The 24,159-nt window shown below is 39.1% G+C and overlaps 1 protein-coding gene across 5 annotated transcripts in view; it reads right to left on the reverse strand.

Moving 5' to 3' along the window:
- Positions 1 to 24,159, reverse strand: part of LOC110970473 (gamma-aminobutyric acid receptor subunit alpha-2) — a 46,252-nt gene that overhangs the window by 18,974 nt on the left and 3,119 nt on the right. For all 5 annotated transcript variants that reach the window (XM_051954226.1, XM_051954225.1, XM_051954224.1 and 2 more), the window contains exons 3-4: positions 22,055 to 22,170; positions 6,801 to 6,868 (exon numbers count right to left, since the gene is read on the reverse strand). In XM_051954226.1, coding sequence (XP_051810186.1) covers positions 6,801 to 6,868; positions 22,055 to 22,170 — 184 coding nt within the window. The remainder of the gene's footprint in view (positions 1 to 6,800; positions 6,869 to 22,054; positions 22,171 to 24,159) is intronic.

Below are 24,159 nucleotides of genomic sequence, written 5' to 3' on the forward strand. Positions count from 1 at the left end.
ACTTTTTTGTTTGCACTGACATGCTACATTTGCATGCCAAATTTCATAGTCCTAGCTGAAAGTCTCTGTGGAGGCTATTTTTTAAATGCTGTAGGGGGCGCTATGACACATACTGTGGATGTATTTTGGCCTATAAATGTGATCAGGACAGGACTGTGTTCAATCATGTGAGGTCTGAGGTAGACTGGAGCATGCAGAGGATAGTTTGATAGCACTTGATGTTTCATGGCAAACCATCAAAATTCTGGAGGTCGCCATGTCCACACCCTTTAACTCTGGAAGAATCTTTTAATAACTTTTGATCATAACATTGTGTTGTATATCCTGGCAAAATGTCAGGTCTCTAGCAGTTAAACCCTCGGAGGAGTTCGCTCTCAAAAATTAAAAAAATAGAGAAAATTTGTCCACTTAATTCAAAATAGCGGACTTCCTGTTGGGTTGAGGGGATGGCTCCAAGAGGCTTTTTTGTGCGTTCTAATGTGCTCTATATGTCTCCCAAATTTTGAGGATGTAGGTGAAATGTGCTGCCGGGGCTGTTTATTAAACATACTGTAGGGGGCGCAATAGCACATGCCCTGCAGAGATGTATACATTCTTATTCCTGGAGACGACAGTGATGTGTGTGTAAATTTTGGTGAGCTGCTGAACATTCTAAGCCTGTCAAAAAGTACTTTGTTTGTCACAAAAACAACGCGTTGCCACGGCAACAGCATTTCATCAAATATCAAAATCTTCACACTGTGGTATTGTCTGGGGGTGAAGAATCAGCTGACCAATTTTCAGAATGATATGACAAAGTTTGGAGCAATGATGTGTGCAAATGTAATTTCTAAACTGCTTGTTACCAAGAGGTGGCGCTATGACTTTTTCTAAATTTTTCAGTGTGGATGTCCTCAAACTGGTTCTGGTGTCCAGCACATGAAGTTTGGGGCAGATAGGATCCTTTGCAGCAGAGATATGAACACTTCAATTTTCATGGTGAAACATCAAACTTTGCCGTCCCGCCACAGACACGCCTTTTCATCACACGTCACCATTTTTTCTGTGCTTCATCATCAATGTGTTCAGGCTTATGTCACAACATCTGAGGTGAATCTGAGCAACAGGCTAAGAATAGTACATGAAAGTCTAAAAAATGTCAAATTCTTGATACCACAAGGTGGCGCTGTGACTGTGAATGAATCTTGCTGTATGGATGTCATCGAGGCAGGTCTGTGACAATACATGTAAAGTTTCATTCAGATCGGAGCATGTTCAGGAGAGTTAGACAGCATTTCCTGTTTCATGGCGAAGGATCAAATTTCGACAGGCCGCCACGACCACACCCTTTAACTATGGAGGAAGATTTTGATAACTTTTTCTCAGGAAGGTCTGCTGTATGTACTGGCAAAATTTCAGATCGCTCAGACTTTTCCCCAAGGAGGAGTTCATCATAGATTTTGTACAGTTAACGCATGATGGTGCACTTCCTGTTGGGTGTAGAGCATGGCTGTGATTGACTTTTTTGTGTTTCCTGATGTGCTGCATATGCCTCCCAAATTTTTTAGCTCTCGGCCAAATTCCCTCTGAGTTGGCCTAATACCACTTTTTAAAATTTTGTAGGGGGCGCTATGGAGCCATTTTGCCACACACCTCCACATGCCCTAAAAAATATGAAATTTTTCGCCAGTTCTGATGTGTGTGCAAATTTTCATGACTTTTCGAGCATGTTCAGGCCCTGAAAAATGCAGTTGTTTTGGCAGAATAATAATAATAATAAAAAACCCTAAGGTTCCAATAGGGTCCTTCGGCACCGTTGGTGCTCGGACCCTAATAATAATAAACCGTAGGGTTCCAATAGGGTCCTACGGCACCGTTGGTGCCTTGGACAGCCGGTGCCCTTGCACCGCCTGTCCTCGGCACCTCGGTGCTCGGACCCTAATAATAATAATAATAAAAAACCATAAGGTTCCAATAGGGTCCTTCGGCACCGTTGGTGCTCGGACCCTAAAAATAATAAACCCTAGGGTTTCAATAGGGTCCTTGGCACCGCTGGTGCCTTGGACAGTCGGTGCCCTGGCACCGCCTGTCCTTCGCACCCTCGGTGCTCGGACCCTAATAATAATTAAAGCTGCAAGCAGCGATGGACGGGTCCTCGCATCCACGCTGGTCGGCGAATCCATGCACGTCCACCAGGTGGCGCTGTGACTGAGAGTGTGTGCTGGCCTCTGAATCACATCTGGACCAGAGTTTAATCACACGTAAAATTTCAGCCAGATTGGAGCATGTTCAGACGAGTTATACAGCATTTCCTGCCCATCCACCACCAGGTGGCGCTGTAACTCAGAGTGTATTTCAAACAGTGGCTGTGATGAGGGCTGGACTCTGATCACTCATGAAAAGTTTCAGGCTGATTTGATCATGTAGAGGCCAGTAATACAGCATTTATTGTCCCTCCAACAGGTGGCGCTGCAACTGAGAGTGTCTGTTGGCCTGTAGATGTGATCAGGATTGGATTGTGATCACACATGGAAAGTTTGAGGCAGATTGGTGCATGCAGAGGAGAGTTATACAGCAGTTGTTGTTTCATGGCGAAGCATCAAAACTCTAATGGTCGCCATGGCCACGCCATTTGGCTTCTGGTTAAACTTTTGATAACTTTTCCAAACCAAGTCCTGCTGTGTGGACTGACAAAATTTCAGGTCTCCTGGAATTATCCCCAAGGAGGTATTAACTCTCAAAAATGAGAAAAATCATCAAAAATCTCACAATTAATCCAAGATGGCCGACTTCCTGTTGGGTTTAGGACATGGCTCCAAGAGGCTTTTTTGTGCGTCCTGATGTGCTCTATAAGCCTCCCAAATTTCATGGATGTAGGTGAAACGTGCTGGGGGGGCTGTTTGTTAAAAATACTGTAGGGGGCGCTATAGCATGTGCAGTGCCGAGATGCATACAGTGTTGTTCCTTGGGTCGATGGTGATGTGTGTGGTAATTTTTGTGAGCATTGGAGTATTCCTAACCTGTCAGAAAGGGCTTTGTTTTGCATGGCGATATTTGGTTGCTACGGCAACAGCGTTGCATGAAATGTCACACCCTTCACAGTGTGTGATTGTCAAGAGGTGAAGACTCGACTGACCAATTTCCAGCATGATATCACCAAGTTTGGGGCCATTGTACCTGAAAATATAAGACCTTAAACTTACTATTACCAACAGGTGGCGCTATGACTTTTTCAAAATTTATGAGTGTGGATGTGTTCAGACTGGACCTGGTATCCAGCATGTGAAGTCTGAGGCAGATAGGATGTTGTTCAGCTGAGATATGAATCGTTAAATTTTCATGGCGAAACATCGAAATTGGTTTGGCCGCCACAGACACGCCCTTTGATGACAAGTCACCATTTTCACTGGGATGCATCATCAATGTGTTTAGGCTGTTGTCACCGCATTTGAAGTGAATATGATCAACCGGGTAACAATAGGGCATGAAAGTGTAAAAGATGTCTATTTCCTGAAACCACAAGGTGGCGCTATGACTGTCAATGAATATCCCTATGTGGATGACATCAGGACAGGACTGTCATCATACATGTAAAGTTTCAGGCAGATTGGAGCATGTTGAGAAGAATTAGACACCAATTCCTGTTTCATGGCGAAGGATCAGTTGTTTGAGGCTCCGCCATGGCCACACCTTTTGGCTTCTGGTTGAGTTTTTGATAACTTTTCATCAGAAAGGTCTGGTGCATGTACTGGCCAAATTTCAGTTCTCTCAGACTTATCCACTAGGAGCTATAAATTTTGACAAATGTACAGCAAATTCAAGATGGCCGACTTCCTGTTGGGTTTAGGGTGTGGCTGTGATTGACTTTTTGGTGTGTCCTGATGTGGTGCATATGCCCACCAAATATTGTAGCTGTAAATAAAACATTGTGGAAGTTGGCCTAATGACCACTTTTTCAATTTTGCAGGTGGCGCTATAGAGCCATTTTTCCACACATATGCGCAACTCCCATAAAATATCAAATTTTTCGCCAGTCCTGATGTGCACGCCAAATTTCACGCGTTTTGGAATATGATAAGGCCGCCAAAAAGGCAATTCATTTCCCGAGGAGCGATTACGTTTGAAAAATTTACAGCAAATTGAAGATGGCCGACTTCCTGTTGGGTTTAGGGCGTGACTGTAATTGACTTTTTGGTGTGTCCGGATGTTCTGCATATGCCCACCAAATATTGTAGCTGTACATGAAACATTGTGGCAGTTGGCCTAATGACTACTTTTTCAACTTTGCAGGTGGCGCTATAGAGCCATTTTGCCACGCACATGCGCAACTCCCATAAAATATCAAATTTTTCGCCAGTCCTGATGTGCATGCCAAATTTCACGCGTTTTGGAGTATGATAAGGCCGCCAAAAAGCCAATTTACTTTACGGGAGAAAAAAAAAAAAAAAAAATAATAATAATAATAATAATAAACCCTAGGGTTTCAATAGGGTCCTTGGCACCGCTGGTGCCTTGGACAGTCGGTGCCCTGGCACCGCCTGTCCTTCGCACCCTCGGTGCTCGGACCCTAATAATAAACCCTGGGGTTTCAACAGGGTCCTTGGCACCTCTGGTGCCTTGGACAGTCGGTGCCCTTGCACCGCCTGTCCTTCGCACCCTCGGTGCTCGGACCTTAATAATAATAAACCCTAGGGTTTCAATAGGGTCCGAGCACCGAGGGTGCGAAGGACAGGCGGTGCCAGGGCACCGACTGTCCAAGGCACCAGCGGTGCCTAGGACCCTAATAATAAACCCTAGGGTTTCAATAGGGTCCTTGGCACCGCTGGTGCCTTGGACAGTCGGTGCCCTTGCACCGCCTGTCCTTCGCACCCTCGGTGCTCGGACCCTAATAATAGTAATGAATTAGACTGATAACTGATATTATATTATGCATTTATTTATCTTACTACATAATACGTAAGTAATTTTTTAATCTTTGCCTCTTGGAATCTCTTAATCAAAAAACAAAAACAAAAGAGGAATTTTGACGCTGTCGTGAAGTAGTAAGGGATCATGGGAGCTGTTGTCCTCGCCACCATTACTGATGAAAATCTGACACAAAATTATATTCACATGTTCGGTAAAGTACAGATAATACATAGTAAAATCACAGAAAACAATGTTTAGTTTGCATGTGAACTGTATTTGCTGTTTTTTGATTGAAATGTAATTGCTATTTTACAGTTTTCCTTTTTTTAATTGTTGATATCAGCTATAGCGAAATCACAGAAAAAAAGCATTCATTTACATGTTGACTATAAAAACAAAGAAAAAACAGGCAAGACTATAAATAATGTTCACATCAAAAATCTGTATTTCTATATTTCCTTTTTTATTACAATGTCTGACTATTTTATTATATTTTACTGTAATTTGATCAGCTTTTGCAGGTATTTGCCGTAATTTTCACAGATTTTATAGTATTCCAAGGTTTTCTAATGTATTTAAAAACTACAGACAATTTTTTATAGATCTTTTTACAGTTAATCCATCGTCAAAACAGTCATACTAAAATATTTACTGCGAGGGAGCAACACAAGTCATTTTATTGTAGAAATGTTACAGAGACAGCCATAAATTTTCAAACATGTATCTAATTATTACAGAGCGTACAATATATCTCTCTGCTATTTGTGCTGCTACTGCTCATGAAAGTCATTACACTCCTTTCTATTAATTATTTTCTGTTTCATTTCTTAGCTTCAGCCTTCTATAAATCCTTTGACTACTGGGCACCTCAGCAATCAACTGAATTGCTCTACGGTGTCTGAATAAATCCATCAGATCAGAGGAGAATATTTCATGCTGTTTCTCATTTTTATGAGACATCTGTCTACATGAGAGCAAAACCCGAAATAAATAATGTATTTTTGGCCTTATGCCTAATTTTGTGGGGACCATATGGTCATTTTACATATGAATAGGCAACACAACTTTTCAAAAACTGAATATACATTGATGATTTTACCTCATGGATTCTATAAATTGTGACATAGCGGCTTATTTCTCAGGTTTTCAGCTCCAGTGGCTGCTGCTGAAGCACTCGTGATGATCTCTGCCAGCGGAATTGAAAGAAAACGATGATTTCCTGTCTGTGTGTCCATCTGTTTATTTGCAAGATATTTTTAAAAAGGAGACATCAGGACTGTTTTGGCTGAAATTAGGCGGACAGATCACCCTCTGGGCCAATTAGTCGATCAGATGTGGGTGAAGATCTGGATCTGGGATTTCCGCCACAAGATAAAAAAAAAATTCTCAGGTTTTTTCCATTTGACTTTTCTGTATCTTAGATGCTGTTAAATGGTTGTTTATGCTTTGCTGAGAACCTTGTGGTTTCCTTCAGAGGCCCAGCTTCTCAATTGTTACATCAATAGATCAATCACTTGGCAAATGGGTCCTCGACAATAGAGCAGAGCCTGATGATATGATGTGAAGGTGGGTGCATGTTTGAGAATGATAAACAGGAAAGCCCAGGATAAACAAAGGAGTGACTTGAATAACAAGAAGACTTTCAATAATTTATAAGATGAAAATTGTCAGATGAATAGACATTGTGCCATATTGAGGAATACTCGTCCTACTTCAGCATCATATAGGAGTTTGTGTGGAGAAAAAACAAAGCAATGGAGTCACAAATGGAGGGGAAGCCATAATGAAACACAAATAAGGCAATAAAAGCAACCTCTAAACACGAGCAGGGAGCTGTTTTGTTCTCTACAGCGATTATGATATGATGTGAGTATTTAAACACAGAAAATAAATGTCCAGTTATCTGTACTCACCATGTCTGTGTCTGAAACTGGTCCAAAGCTGGTGACGTAGATGTTCGTCTTCACCTCAGTTACCCTGTCTGGAAAGGAGAAAGCATTTGGAGGCATGAAGACACCAACAAGGAAAATTTAAAAGAAAAATAAATACATAAAAAAATTACTGCCAAAAAAGAAGAGACACTCAGGAGTTTGTTTGTTTTTTTACACTACCGTTCAAACACTTGGGTTCATTTAGAAATGTCCTGATTTTTGAAAGAAAAGCATTTTTTTTTCCAATGAAGATAACATTAAATGAATCAGAAATACAGTCTGGACATTGCTAATGTAGTAAATATTATTCTAGCTGGAAACGGCTGATTATTAATGAAATATCTCCATAGGAGTACAGAGGAACATTTCCAGCAACCATCACTCCTGTGCTCTAAAGCTACATTGTGTTAGCTAATGGTGTTGAAAGGCTAATTGGTGATTATAAAACCCTTGTGTAGTTATGTTAGCACATGAATAAAAGCATGAGTTTTCATGGAAAACATGAAATTGCCTGGGTGACCACAAGTTTTTTAATGGTAGTGTGTGTACACACGTGGACAAAATTGTTGGTACCCCTCAGTTAAAGAAGGAAAAACCCACAATTCTCACTGAAATCACTTGAAACTCACAAAAGTAACAATAAATAAAAATTTATTGAAAATTAAATAATCAAAAACAGCCATTACTTTTGAATTGTTGATTAACATAATTATTTAAAAAAACAAACTAATGAAACAGGCCTGGACAAAAATGATGGTACCTCTATAAAAGATTGAAAACTATTTGACCAGAGTGACATGATTAACTCAGGTGTGTCATTTAATTGACATCACAGGTGTTTCCAAACTCATAATCAGTCAGTCTGCCTATTTAAAGGGAGACAAGTAGTCACCCTGCTGTTTGGTGAAAAGGTGTGTACCACACTGAACATGGACAACAGAAAGCGAAGGAGAGAATTGTCCCAGGACATCCGAAAAAAAATTATAGACAAACATCTTAAAGGTAAAGGCTATAAGACCATCTCTAAACAGCTTGAAGTTCCTGTGACAACAGTGGCTCATATTATTCAGAAGTTCAAGACCCACGGGACAGTAGCCAACCTCCCTGGACGTGGCCGCAAGAGGAAAATTGATGACAAATTGAAGAGACGGATCGTTGGAATTGTATCCAAAGAGCCCAGAGCAACCTCCAAAGAAATTAAAGGTGAACTCCAAGGCCAAGGTACATCAGTGTCAGATCGCACCATTCGTCGTTGTTTGAGCCAAAGTGGACTTCATGGGAGACGACCAAGGAGGACACCACTGCTGAAAAAAACTCATAAAAAAGCGAGACTGGAATTTGCAAAAATGCATGTTGACAAGCCACAAAGCTTCTGGGAGAATGTCCTTTGGACAGATGAGACCAAACTGGAGCTTTTTGGTAAGGCACATCAACTCTATGTTCATAGACTCAAAAACCAAGCATACGAAGAAAAGAACACTGTCCCTACGGTGAAACATGGAGGAGGCTCAGTAATGTTTTGGGGCTGCTTTGCTGCATCTGGCACAGGGTGTCTTGAAAGTGTGCAAGGTACGATGAAATCTGAAGACTATCAAGGCATTCTGGAGAGAAATGTGCTGCCTAGTGTCAGAAAGCTTGGTCTCAGTCGCAGGTCATGGGTCGTCCAACAGGACAACGATCCAAAACACACAGCCAAAAACACCCAAGAATGGCTGAGAGAAAAGCGTTGGACTATTCTAAAGTGGCCTTCTATGAGCCCAGATCTGAATCCCATTGAACATATGTGGAAGGAGCTGAAACATGCCATTTGGAGAAGACACCCATCAAACCTGAGACAACTGGAGCTGTTTGCTCATGAGGAGTGGGCCAAAATACCTGTTGACAGCTGCAGAACGCTCATTGACAAATACAGAAATCGTTTAATTGCAGTGATTGCCTCAAAAGGTTGTGCAACAAAATATTAAGTTATGGATACCATCATTTTTGTCCAGCCCTATTTCATTAGTTTGTTTTTTTAAATAATTATGTTAATCAACAATTCAAAAGTGATGGCTGATTTTGATTATTTAATTTTCAATAAATTTTTATTTATTGTTACTTTTGTGAGTTTCAAGTGATTTCAGTGAGAATTGTGGGTTTTTCCTTCTTTAACTGAGGGGTACCAACAATTTTGTCCACGTGTGTATGTGTCTACATATACAGTGCCTTGTGAAAGTATTCGGCCCCCTTGAACTTTTCAACCTTTTGCCACATTTCAGGCTTCAAACATAAAGATATAAAATTTGAATTTTTTGTCAAGAATCAACAACAATTGGGACACAATCGTGAAGTGGAATGAAATTTATTGGATATTTTATACCTTTTTAACAAATAAAAAACTGAAAAGTGGGGCGTGCAATATACTGCTGTTCACAAACGCTCTCCATCCAACCTCACTGAGCTCCAGCTGTTTTGCAAGGAAGAATGGGCAAGAATTTCAGTCTCTCGATGTGCAAAACTGATAGAGACATACCTCAAGCGACTTGCAGCTGTAATTGCAGCAAAAGGTGGCGCTACAAAGTATTAATGCAAGGGGGCCGAATAATATTGCACGCCCCACTTTTCAGGTTTTTATTTGTTAAAAAAGTTTAAAATATCCAATAAATTTCATTCCACTTCACGATTGTGTCCCACTTGTTGTTGATTCTTGACAAAAAATTCAAATTTTATATCTTTATGTTTGAAGCCTGAAATGTGGCGAAAGGTTGAAAAGTTCAAGGGGGCTGAATACTTTCACAAGGCACTGTACACACGTGGACAAAATTGTTGGTACCCCTCAGTTAAAGAAGGAAAAACCCACAATTCTCACTGAAATCACTTGAAACTCACAAAAGTAACAATAAATAAAAATTTATTGAAAATTAAATAATCAAAATCAGCCATCACTTTTGAATTGTTGATTAACATAATTATTTAAAAAAACAAACTAATGAAATAGGGCTGGACAAAAATGATGGTACCCATAACTTAATATTTTGTTGCACAACCTTTTGAGGCAGTCACTGCAATTAAACGATTTCTGTATTTGTCAATGAGCGTTCTCCAGCTCTCAACAGGTATTTTGGCCCACTCCTCATGAGCAAACAGCTCCAGTTGTCTCAGGTTTGATGGGTGTCTTCTCCAAATGGCATGTTTCAGCTCCTTCCACATATGTTCAATGGGATTCAGATCTGGGCTCATAGAAGGCCACTTTAGAATAGTCCAACGCTTTTCTCTCAGCCATTCTTGGGTGTTTTTGGCTGTGTGTTTTGGATCGTTGTCCTGTTGGAAGACCCATGACCTGCGACTGAGACCAAGCTTTCTGACACTAGGCAGCACATTTCTCTCCAGAATGCCTTGATAGTCTTCAGATTTCATCGTACCTTGCACACTTTCAAGACACCCTGTGCCAGATGCAGCAAAGCAGCCCCAAAACATTACTGAGCCTCCTCCATGTTTCACCGGAGGGACAGTGTTCTTTTCTTCGTATGCTTGGTTTTTGAGTCTATGAACATAGAGTTGATGTGCCTTACCAAAAAGCTCCAGTTTGGTCTTATCTGTCCAAAGGACATTCTCCCAGAAGCTTTGTGGCTTGTCAACATGCATTTTTGCAAATTCCAGTCTCGCTTTTTATGAGTTTTTTTCAGCAGTGGTGTCCTCCTTGGTCGTCTCCCATGAAGTCCACTTTGGCTCAAACGATGACGAATGGTGCGATCTGACACTGATGTACCTTGGCCTTGGAGTTCACCTTTAATTTCTTTGGAGGTTGCTCTGGGCTCTTTGGATACAATTCCAACGATCCGTCTCTACAATTTGTCATCAATTTTCCTCTTGCGGCCACGTCCAGGGAGGTTGGCTACTGTCCCGTGGGTCTTGAACTTCTGAATAATATGAGCCACTGTTGTCACAGGAACTTCAAGCTGTTTAGAGATGGTCTTATAGCCTTTACCTTTAAGATGTTTCTCTATAATTTTTTTTCGGATGTCCTGGGACAATTCTCTCCTTCGCTTTCTGTTGTCCATGTTCAGTGTGGTACACACCTTTTCACCAAACAGCAGGGTGACTACTTGTCTCCCTTTAAATAGGCAGACTGACTGATTATGAGTTTGGAAACACCTGTGATGTCAATTAAATGACACACCTGAGTTAATCATGTCACTCTGGTCAAATAGTTTTCAATCTTTTATAGAGGTACCATCATTTTTGTCCAGGCCTGTTTCATTAGTTTGTTTTTTTTAATAATTATGTTAATCAACAATTCAAAAGTGATGGCTGTTTTTGATTATTTAATTTTCAATAAATTTTTATTTATTGTTACTTTTGTGAGTTTCAAGTGATTTCAGTGAGAATTGTGGGTTTTTCCTTCTTTAACTGAGGGGTACCAACAATTTTGTCCACGTGTGTATATATATATATACATATATATATTTCTGAATTTTTTTTACATTGTTTTACAGATTTTTAGACATTGTAGACATTCGGAACTAAAAGCTTTATTTTTAATGTCATGTTTTTCTGAATTTTAATCGTCCTGAAGCAAAACAAGTGGATTTCAATAGAAGAAAACACTATTTTTTAGGCATGTCCAATATAGGCTTTTTTGCCAATAACCAATATGCCGATATTGTCCAACTCTCAATTTCCGATTCCGATATCAACCAATACCGATGGGGGCTATTTAAGTAATTTTAGGTAACATCACATATCTCCAGTCGTGGAATTAACACATTATGCCTATTATTATTGAGATACCCCACTGGAAGTATTCTGAAATGCAACAAGGCTTTCCAAATGTAAACACTGTGTGTGTAGAATAAGAAAAATATCATATTTATGCCATTACTTTAGCGGTTTTCATGATAGACAAAAAAAACCCAATAACGATATTGACCGATATTACAATTTTATGCAAATATCGGGCCGATGTTTACAAATATTTTTCTGCTTTTTTAGGCTATTCAATGTATTTCCAGTCATTCTTGCTAGTGTGCTGTATTCATATTGCTGCTTGTTTGCAAAGAATTGGACTTGAAACTATGCATGTATGTAGCATTAAAGGGGACATATTATGCAAACCTCACTTTGTGAAAGTGTTCTTATAGTAGTATGTGTTGCAGTAGCCTCATTATGAGGTTCAAATTTGAAAACTGTCTGTTTCCTCCCTGCCTTGCTACACCACATTTTGTGAAAATGCCTGCTCAAACGTCCGATTTTGGATTTGGGTCCGCTTATGACGAAATAAGTGGATTTAACTCCTCCCCCTGACTGCTGTCGGAGATTACGGGAGCGAACTCTCCGCTGGCCGGCTCTTTTCCTCTTGGGTTTGCTCCCAAGAGGCGGCTCAGTCCCTCGGTGACAGCTTGTTGGAGCTCCGTCAGTTCTTCCTCCATCTGCAGTCGGGCGAGCGCCATCCCACTTCTGACACCAATGTAGCACTGAGCGCGTCCTCTCCCAGAGAGGGAAGTGGGAGTGGGCACGGACAGATACGTTCATTTGCATACCTGGAAGCAGGCCCAGAAACAGCCTGTTCTGAGGAGAGCTGGTGAGAGTGAATTTTTCGATCGCTAAAACTCTGAACAAAGGATGATTTTGGGGCGAACAAACTTAATACTATGCTTTTGGGCTTCTGAGACCTATATGATGTGACTGAAAAATAGCATAATATGGGACCTTTAAAGGCTGCGGTTTGTTTTTACTGATATCAACCTAACTCTTTATTATGGATCATCATGTGGCAGTTGCAAACCCAGCATCTCCTGCAGCAAAAACAATCAACCTGTTTTACTACATGTATTTGTACCTCAGATTTGCTCAGAAAGAGATATTTTATCAGTTAAACTGAATCAGTCACTTTCTGCATTTTATTCCAAGAAAAATACCTCCAACATCTTCACAACGTAGCATAGCGCTATGAAATAAAAACCAGTAACCTCAAATTCATTAAAGTTTTGAAATCTTGACGATATCAACGTTTTCCTTTAAATGACACTATATCTATAAATCTAAACATACATGCATGTTTCATATGTATTTCCTTGAGTTAAGCTGTTGTTGATCTTTCTAATTTGCATTTGTTTACCCCTGTCATTCAACTCAGCTCACCTACACATATCTAAGAGTTTCCCTTAAACTAATTTATAGGCACCTCTTGTAGAATTAGATTTATTGAACCAAAGCAGCATGTAAGCGATTACTATTGGAGTATAAAATTGGTCCTAAACGTTGATGCGACAGATAGGAAGAGCAAAAGCCTCATGTGTTTCCCATTCAAGTGATAATGTGGGACTGCATCAGCGCTGACGCATCAGGTCCATTTGCTTTCTCTACACTCTGTCTCTTTCAATAATTACTGAGGCTCAAATCTCTCATGCTTGGTCAGTTCAAAAAGCTTTCACGTTTTACTCTACTCCCTGTTCTACACCGCAAACAGCATCTTACATACAATCTAAAGACATGATTACTCCTGGGTAAAGTGCTCTCATGCATCGCAAGGTGAGCCGCATCCTTTCAGCGACACAGACAACAGAAGTGGTTTATAATAGAGGCTGCGGCTTACTCTGCAATAGGAGCGTTGACTGGTTTTCATCTTTAATCGCACAATAACAATCAGGCTGCTAGCGTAATTTTTGCCAAACTTTAATTTTGGTCCCACCGCTGCTCACTGTAGGTGCTGAGTATTGTCCAAACTGGTGCTTAAAAATGACCAAATGTACCTCTTTTGTCAGGTTTTCTTCCACTTTACCCACATTTAGGCGTGAGCCAGTAAGTGCTTCATCAGGTTCTGCTTCATACAGGGAAATTACACCGTAAATCACAGGCTGCTTTAAAAAGGGCCACCCTGTTTAGAAGGTAATGTAAATCAAGAGGTAGTGGCAGACTGCTGGGTTCAATCCATTTAGAAGTACATACAGTTGGGGATTTATTCATATAAACCAGACCTTGGTGTTTGAATAAAGTTGATTTAAATAGATTATATTATTTGTCCTCACAGAGGCCTAGATTACTTCGATTTAGGTATTTTGTTGAGGCACACATCTCAGTAAATAGCAATGTTTGACACTAAATGTTGACGCTTCCTCTTGTAAAAAGACAGAATGATGCATTTTGTCATGAATGTACTCTGACACCTGGAACTATTATAGTCTATTAAACAGCGTGTTGAGGTTTTTATTGTGTTGTCTGAATGTTTAGTGACAAATATTGTACCACTGATGCCAAACTGTAACATAGTTTACAGCTGAACCCAGTAACCCAGAGCCACATCAAAAAAGGAACAGAGGAATAAATGAAGAGTAGCTGAACTGTAAACTTGTCTTTTTGATTTGCCCCCTGACTCCGAGTTGACATAAAACTGTTGCATCAACTCAATATTGTGTGTAATTAGAACTCAAATTTCTGCATTATTAGTTTTTAAACCACATTTAAGTTGAGATAACTTTATTAAATTGGTTTGATAATGAAGTTTTGTGGAGTTTTTTTTTGCCTTGATTTCAGGATTTGAAGTCTCTTTTCCTATCTGAATATGTCTGGACAGTTTCCAACAATTACGGCTAGTAATGAAAAATGCTTGATCATAAAGGAAAAGCTAATTCCCCCAAATTCAAGATTGTTTGTTGGTCGAACAAAATGTCATCATAAATTGCCTTAAGTCAAGAAATCTGACGCAAACTGTTGCATCAGTGCATAATTGTTGAGCCCAAATATTATTAGTGTAGGTGCTGGTGGATAATATTGATTTTTCCCGTAAGAAATTATTTTCGTCGTTTCGCCGTTTGTCTGTCTGTCTGTTTATTTGTTCTCACCTTTACTCGAAAACGGACAAACAAATTTGGATGAATTTTTCAGGGAAGGTCAGAAATGACACAAGCATCAAGTGATCAGATTTTAGCAGTGATTCAGCTTATAGTCTGGGTCCACAGATTTGTTAAAGATTTCTGTATCATTGTGAGATAGCGGCACGGCGTCCCTGTAACCATGACAACACTACGTCAGCTGCCTGGTGATGATCACATGACTGTGATCCTATTACAAATCCACCGTTGTGGACTTATCGGGATTTATCCATTGGAAATCATACAAGGAACAACTGATTAAATTGTGGAGGTGTTTCTCGCCGTCTGCCACAGGTCAGGTGATTCAGTATCCGTACATAACGTACACATGCATAACACACACCTGTATTCAGCGCAAGGTCATTTTGTTTGTGGTTACATCTATATTAAATGGCCACATTCTATGTTGCCGTGATTTCTGATCATCAATAACTAAAAAACAAGTGCTGTATTCTGACAATGCCATATGGAGGAATGGACAGTCTTGGCGGAGCACTGCGCTCTCTGAGTGCTTTTCTAGGTGATACTGAGACACAATAGCAGAAAACTGCAAAATTTAATAAGTTTGGATAGTGTAGTATCTGATCTGACACGTGTTGCTTAATATATTTAGTAGAATGGCATGCGCTTCATCTGTTTTCAACTGTTTAGAATGGAATGTGCTATGTTTGCTCCTGACTGTTCAGAAACGTTTAAGGTTGTGTCCAAATAAGGGTCTCAATCTACAGGTGGTTGACCAATGGGGCTTTTAGGGGGCCTCTGTGTCTAGGAGGATGATTGAAGGGGCCCTCTGTTTCCTATTTTGGTCTTTGAGCAGAAGCTATTTGTGGTGACCTCATACTTGACCAAAGTGTATAAAAGTGACCTGACTTCTTTGTTCGGGGTGAGATTCTCTATTGGCTTTGGAATCCTCCACAGGCAAACCATGGTGCCTGTTCAGATACTGTCTTTTAGTGTCAGTGCTTAATGCTGTAAATTATTACTGAAACAATCAGCTATTTGTTCTTGAAAATTCTCTCATGATCACAAATGTTGAGTATCATTTCTGTTTATGTCGTTAGAATTTGATCAGAATCTGGTTTCATTAACTATTTGCACATAAAAATATTAGTTAGCTTTGTCCAGGTGTCTTTTGCTTGAACTTTCTTGTTTTGATGAAAACTGTTTTCTCTAAATACCCTTTTCCCCCCACAGTTTTCTACTTTTATTATTACTTTATATCCAAACTGTTTTCTGTTTATTCTGCAAACTGCAGTGAGAATTGACCCTGTTACATTTTACTGTTAATGTTCCTGGTCGTGTCTTGTTATTGTTTGGAATTTGCTGTAATTCTATTCTTATTGGATGGACTGTGAGGAGTTTTCTTGAATATCTCTTAAAACGACCCTTCCTCACTCACTGGGGTCCATGAATTTGGATTTTATACAGTGTACATAAAGGCAGGCTTGTTGTAATTTGCCATATAAAGTGCAGGAGAGGATTTTTGTTATATTACACATAAAAAAATCACAGCCCTGGATCAAAACCCCCACAAGAATAAAAAATAAACAAGAAGGAAACCAAACCCACTGCCAAACAACAGCCCCAGTCCATTCTTATTGTGTGAGTGGAACAAATTCACAAGCAAAACTAACTAGATTTTTTCAGCAGCAAACCTAGAAAAGTACATCCCTCCAGGGAAATACGTGTTTACTAGTTAAAAATATCAAGAGTGCATTTACTGCCCGAGGACGTTAGGATATGGGAACAAGGACAATACCTAAAGTTCATTTATTCAGCAAGCACAGTCATAAAAATGTGCTTTTCATATAATCTGAATCATTTGGTACAGATGGGCCTGCTGAACCATGTTTAATTGGTAAGATACAACCTGCCTGTGTTAGGGACTGTGCATTCCACTGTGCAGCTATCCAAATATCAACGTAACTCTTGCCAGTTTGGTCGCAGATTAAAAGCATCAGAAAAAAAAAAGGTTGAATGTTAGACTGTGACATCAGTTCAGAGATGAAATCTTTATCAGACAAGCCTGATTTGAACACACAGAACAAACTGTTGTGAGCTTTAATGGCAGCACATAAATTAACTCGCGTGTAAAATTGATACCTTCCTCTGCTGCTGCTGATTACAGCAACACAAAAGAGACTGAAGTAGGTTAATTATCGCTTTTTAGTTTTCAGTGTATTTAGTGCCTGCTGTCTAATACTGTCGGCTTAGTGTTTATGCTGCTGTGTTGTTAGCATTGTTAGCTTTACAAACACTTCCGAGATCATCATGTGATGCAAACAACAAAAAGAATCATTAATTTGCATTTGAATTAGAAACACGTCTTAAGATTAATGAGATTTTTGCAGGGAAACAAGAGAGCAGTGGGACTGAACCAAAACTGCAAACGTCGAACCGAAACAATTTGCTGAACGATGCTAACATGCGGCACAGAACTGCAGAGTTGGCTGAGAATGACATTATTTACTTATTAGAAGTGACATATTAGACATTGCATCTAGTTACATTTGAGCTAATGTTTTTACTCTGCCAAGTAACACAGTGGAGTTATGTGACGATCGGCATCCGTTTGTCTCTTAATCTGTCTGTCTGTCTGTCTACTAGCAACATTACTCAAAAACGGACAAACGGATTTGGATGAAATTTTCAGGGAAGGTCAGAAATGACACGAGGACCAAGTGATTAGATTTTGGCAGTGATGCAGCTTATAGTCTGGATCCACAGATTTGATAAATATTTCTGTATCATTGTGAGATAGCGGCACAGCGTCACTGTAACCATGACAACAAGTGAACACTTGTGATCGTCAGCTACCTGCTGTAAATCACACAAGGAACAATTAATTAAATTGTGGGGTGTTTCTGAGTCCCATGAATTCCTGCCGTCCACTTTTCCTTACATAACGTGCACATGTACAACACACGCCTGTGCTCAACTCAAGGTCAGGGAATGAACAGCCTTGGTGGAGTACTGTGTTCTCTGGAGTGCTTTTCTTTTTAAATGTTACAATGGTGCAGCTTTAAAGAGTAACTACTAGTAGCTCTTCATTAAATCTGTTTGAATTCAATCCATGACATTCCTATACAACAACAACTGCATTCTCAGTTACATATTGATAAGAAAGAGAATTTAGCAGTCGCAGGAAATATTTGCTCTTTGAAAAGCCCACAAACTCCATGTCAGGAGGTTGGAGTGCTGGTAATGCAAGATATAAGAATAGAATACTGTAACCTATAATGCATGGGTCTGTAACCCAATTGGAAGCATTATTTCAGGACTAGCTTTCTTTCATTTTCATTTGCTGTTTGGTTAGGTTTAGTAAACAAAATGACTAGTTAGTGAGGTATAGAAAAATATCATGATTTTATAATATTTTTCGAAGTTTCTCCTCCATTTTCTGGTTTACCAGGGCACCATCTTTACTTATATATGACTGGCTGGCAGGAAAGACAATAAAGCAGCATAATAAATGACAACTATATGTTGATTAAAAACAATTCTGTGGTCAGTCACAAACAACCCAGTGATATACGTCATTTAAAAAATACTCTCACTTGTGTATTTTAGATTGAAGGTTTGCTTGTTGAATTCCTGTTACATAAATGACCATTCTCACCAACAAAAAAGTCTAATCAGCGAGTTTGGCTCATTTTTTTTCAGCTAACAAAATGATTTTGACATGAAACATGAAAAAGTCTCTGGCAGAGCCGAGGCGTAGATGGATGACAAATTTTTTGGGTGGAAAACAAATTTGTAGCAGAAGTGTGAATATGAACAGAAGTGAGCTGCCTCACAGTCACTAATGGTGATGTAGGAGCAACTGTGCTTTCTGTATTCACCCTCTGCAGCCTGGCCTGACTTCAGCCAAAGTGACACAAACCAATTTCAAAAGAGCACTTGAAACAGATGACCAGTAGAAAAACAAGAAGCAGGATAAAAGCAGCTACAGTTACAGTTTAGTCAATGCTGGTTACCATCTATGTGTTTTATATCTATAGAAAAATGTCTGTTTTTGCTTCTTAAAGACTGTTAAACCAGCAAAAGTGGTTATTTTGTGTTTGCTGTAAATAAATTCAAGAGAAATATGCGGCCCAAGCCCACACAATAATTCATTCAGTGTTGAAACAATTACAGTTTTTTTTTCTCCCTCTTGAAACCTTCCAGCACCCCCAAGGGGACATGTGGGTTCATCCTGAAAACCTCTGCCCTAGATTCATCTTCTCCATCTTCACTATTTGATCATCGGTGGAAGCTATAAAATGTTTCTGCAGCATCTCTTGTTCGCTGCAAGAAGATGCATTAAAATGTTCACCAGGATGGTTTTAAATCTTCGAGCAACGTCTCAGTTTTAAACATTGTGTGATTCAGTTTATACCATCAGCTATGTGAGTACTTTTTTGAGGCTTCTAGAGTTTTGGTTGGTGAGGGTTGTTTTAAGGCTGTGGTTTATGTGGCTGCTTTTCATTGAATGGAATTGAAAAACATTTTTATAGGAAGCCACAATGGGGAAGAATTAATTTTGCACTATGCTTAATATATATGAATGTCCATATGTGCAGTGAGGCTCTACATAAGCGACTGAATGTTTGATGATTCATTCAGAGAAAGAGTGCATTAGATTCATTGGGATTCAGGCCTCTTTTTTCCCTCTTTCTCTTCCCTTTTTCATGGTACGCTACTTGAACCATGAAAACTGTCAAAAGTGTATGAGTTCACACACTCATGCAGCTGTGATGAGGCTCTTTTTCAGACCTTATGAATGTGTTATAAACCAGAGTCCAGTGAAGCGTTAATGTATTTTTACCCACAGATGAGACATACAGATCTAATGTGTCTGCGATGTGAAAAATTGCATCTGATGTCATTTTTATGTTTCTGTTTTTAAGTCGACTTCTTTGCCGCGATTCAGTCCCTCTGTACATTAATGGGTACAGTGGGGAGGCTCCACTTGCAGGGTTTGGCTTCCACTGGGGCTACATCTGATAAAAATATATATGCTCAGAGAACTATAACATCCTTGAAACATATAATTCATGTTTTGATGTTTTATTTGAGTGTTTTATCTCAGACTGTCTGTCATTAACAGACGACTGTTTCAGAGCTTTCTATTGATTTAGATGGAATTTCCTACAGAAAAAAACATAAAAACATCCTTTATGTTTATATTTCTCAGGAATACCTGAAATATGACCTATAAGGGGCCCAAAATGAGCCATGCATCTGAGCTATAGTGCAGTAAGAGGCCATATATTTTTGCTTTTCCTACAGAGTAAATAAGCCAGCAGCACTATTACTGTAGGTCCAGTTGAGCAGTCTGAGCACCGCCAAGCTAAAGGAGGTCTGTACCCCATATGGCAGCTCCTGGGCTGGGCTGATGGCCCCAGGAATTTGAATTTCAAATGGCACCAAATCCTGAGGGAGGAGCTCAGCTTTGGGGTGAGGGGCCAGCTGGAAATGAGATGCCAAACATGGCGGATAATGGCAGAGGTGAGGATGAAGAGAGAAGCACTGTAGCGCAAAGCAGAAGATGTGATTCTCTTCAAATAACAGACTGCAGACGCTTCCTTCTGCATGAAGTGAAAATTACTGAGGTCTGATATGCTGATATAGACTGAAACTGAGGTTTCCCAAACTTGCACCAAAATGCACCAAAAGGAAAATGAGTTCTAGTATTAGTATGTAATATAAATCGATGTAAAACACAGTCTAACTTGCAAAATACTTTTATGAGTGCAAAATTTCAGTGCAGGAGCTTCAACATGCAAATAGTTTAGAACAAAGAGAGACGCTTAAAGTGGAACCTGTAGGTCAAGTTCACTCATATATAAACTACTGGATGGATTCTGGAAGCTTAGATACTGACTGTATATTTTTTATGAAGTGAAAAATTGATTTAAAAAATGTACTTTAATTTTGGTATAATTCCTCTACATATTGGACTGAGGAGGGTCTCAGAGAAATGCTATCACTGTGAAGTTTTATGAAAGCTCACCTTTCCTGTTTGCTATGTTTGATATCATCAAGGAAAAATATGTATTTTGGGGTTTTTTCTTCATGCAAATTATTTTTGGTTGCATTTATATTCTCATTTTTTGTTATATTTGTAATTCTTATTTTCTGTACGCCATTTAAAATATCTGTATTGGTGGAATGATTTGGTATGTATTATCTCCTTATGTTTACAGGTGGTTTAGTTCCAGCCGCGCTCTATTTAAGATCACTTCTCTCTGTATTTTGCACCAAAACCTCATGCTAATAAATGTATTTACTGCAAGGCAGACAGTGTGCAGGAGTCTAACTGAAACCTTCAGATAAGCTCATCCCTCTTCTTCATAAAACACTCAGTTCCTTTGTTTTGATATTATGATGAATTTCTGACTCTTGCTGTTTAATTTTGCAAAAATGCATTTATTAGTGCAATGTTTCAGTGCTAAACCTTACTCAGGGAAGTATTTTGGAACAAAACACAACTTAAACTAAAGCCTGTTGATTGATGTGATCATGTATATATGTGTATGTATATTTCTATTAAAGTATGTTTTAATAATAACAATTTTCTTATTGGACTGGGGAGAGCCTTCAGAAAAATGTGCTACTGTGGTATTTTTTATAGCTGATGTTCAGCTTTTCTCTTTGTTATGTTTAATGATATCTACTCATTTGTTTGTGTGTGTTTTTTAATTAATTTCTTCAGTGTTATTGCAGGTTAATTTAAATAAGCAACCTGTAAGTCAAGGTCTGTTGGAGAATGGGAGGCTTCACGCATTCATATCCTTGGATTCTGACTATGTAGATTTTTAATTTTTTTCTTATTTTTTGTCTTGCTTGATGTATGCTATTGAAAACATCCATTAGGTGGAATGTTTTGGTATTTCATATCTCCGTGTGTATATTGTTGGCATAGTCACAGATATTTAAGATGTCTTCTCTTCTAATGAAGGTTTAGTACTGATACGATACAAAGCAATCCTAAACCACATATTTGCCATGTTATGTCATCTTTACAGTGTTCTTACAGACACCTCATGTCTTTCCTTCAATGTCTGACAGATTCAATGGGAATTTTCCACACAAACTCAAGCGAGAACATGGCCCTCTGCAGGGTTAAATGTGGCCACTTCGACTGCTGTTACTTTCCAGGAAGTGAAGTGAGTGCTCAGAGTGTGTTTGTCAGTTTATTCTTGAGGGGATTACTGCCAAAGGTTATCGGTACTACAAAAGCTGATGTTAAATGAAGTGTTCTCACTTCAAATGAACCATCAACCGTTAAAATAAGAGACACATGTTGTTTCATAACAACAATTATTCACTTAGATTGGATGAACTGTGCAGATGTTGAATGACCAAACATCTGCTCATCCGGCAGCGACGGCACATCGTTACCTCCAAGACCAGGTCGCAGACGGTTGTCATATCCATCCAGCAGGCTGTCCAGGATGCGAGTGAACAGGGTGATGTTGGTCTTAAAGGCATCAGATGTGGCGTCGGCATTCACTGATCTAGTCGGCAGACAAACGATAACAACATGACCAGCTGAGAGACACTCGAACAAACCAGGGATCTGATTCCACTTTCAATGTATTTTGAGTCAGAGGCTCGATTTATGGAAAGCAAAGAGGTCATTGTTATCTATCAGAGATGCCACACACACACACACACACACACACACACACACACACACACACACACACACACACACACACACACATACACACACACACACACACAACACACACACACAACACACACACATACACACACACACACACACACACACACACACACACACACACACACACACACACACACACACTGTGTATTCCTATTCTTGTGGGGACATACCATTGACTCCCATTCATATCTAACCCCTAACCCTTACCCTAACCCTAACCTTAACCCAGACCAAAACAATGCCTAACCCTAAAGAAACGTTTTTGCACTTTTACTTTTTTTAGTAACAACAACATGGCCAAGAAAACACTGTTTCTCCTCACGGGGACCCAAATGAGGTCCCCACAAATGACATTTCTTTTAGTTTTCCTATGGTTGTGAGGACATTAGGTCCCCGCAACCCCTATAATTACCCGCCTACACACACACACACACACACACACACACACACACACACACACACACACATACACACACAATGACCCAGTTCAATGCAGAACATTTTAAAGCCATCTGATCTTGGAGCCAAAACACAACTGAATATGCAAATGTAATCAGGCCAGAGATTCATGGTAAATAAATTCACATAAGGTCCTGCATTAAAGCTCGACTTAATCACCGCTGTGGACAGCTCTGGTGTAACAGCCTCAGGTCGTGGGCACATTTTACTTCAGGCAGTCATTGGGACAGTAAATACAAAATTAATGCATTTTTTAAACATCTGTTTGGACCATATTCCTTTAATTAGTATCATGGAAACTGTTGGATTAATGTTTTTATTACTATTTATTGGTACTACAGCCTATGAAACTGGAAATATTTCATGTCTTATTGTCATTTTGAGCTGAGGTATGTATTATAGCTGCAATATTGTGCCTCATTTAAAATCAAAGCCATATCACAGCACCATAATGTTGCATATTATTAGGCTCTGTTAGCACTGCATCAAATAGAGCATAAATTATATTATCAAGAAATCTGTATTAGCCTATGAAGGAGAGCTCCAGTTAAGTAACTTGTAGCTTAAACTTAAAAAAGAATTCATAACTGTGCATACTGTAACTATAACTATGTTAGTTAATTTTGTGTCACCAGCCTTCATCTCTGGAACACAAGAGATGAGAGCATTTGATTCAGTAGATAGCGTGAAACAAAACCTAAAAACATGTCTTTTTAGTCTTACATTTATGTAGTTCTCAGGTGGTTTTGTGGAATTCACTAGTATTTTTTATTTATTAAATTTTCTAATTTCTTTGTTTTTCAGAAAATGAGCACAATTACAAAGCAAGTGCACCAGAGTTAGCTAGCAGCTAATTAGCATCTGTACAAAAACAGAAAACAACCAAAGAACAATAATACATGACATAACACAATACAAAATGTAGAATTCCATCAGCGTAAGATAATAAATAAAATCAGTAAATACATTTTTTTTTAAAAAGATAATCATTGGTGGTGACAATTTAGTGCTGGATTTGAGCATTTTATTTTCTTATATTTTCTCACTATTCTTTTGTATTTAGTTTAGTTTTTATCATTTCATTTACTTTTGTTCTCTTTTTGATGTAAAGCCCATTGAGATACATTCACTATAAGGAAGCTTTATTTTTACGAACTGTGATACACAAATAAAGCTATTATTATTACTGTCGATTGTTTTGTGCTAACATTAGCTGCTAGCATTCAGACTAGCTAGCTTGCAATGCAACAAGTTGGGTAAAGTCTCTGCTTGAAAAACGGGCCACAACAATGTGGGTTTCTGAACCCAAAAAACAATAAAATATATTTTCCTAGCCATATTGTAAATCTCTAAGCCG

The sequence above is a fragment of the Acanthochromis polyacanthus genome, chromosome 10 (assembly GCF_021347895.1).
Source record: "Acanthochromis polyacanthus isolate Apoly-LR-REF ecotype Palm Island chromosome 10, KAUST_Apoly_ChrSc, whole genome shotgun sequence".
NCBI lineage: Eukaryota > Metazoa > Chordata > Actinopteri > Pomacentridae > Acanthochromis > Acanthochromis polyacanthus.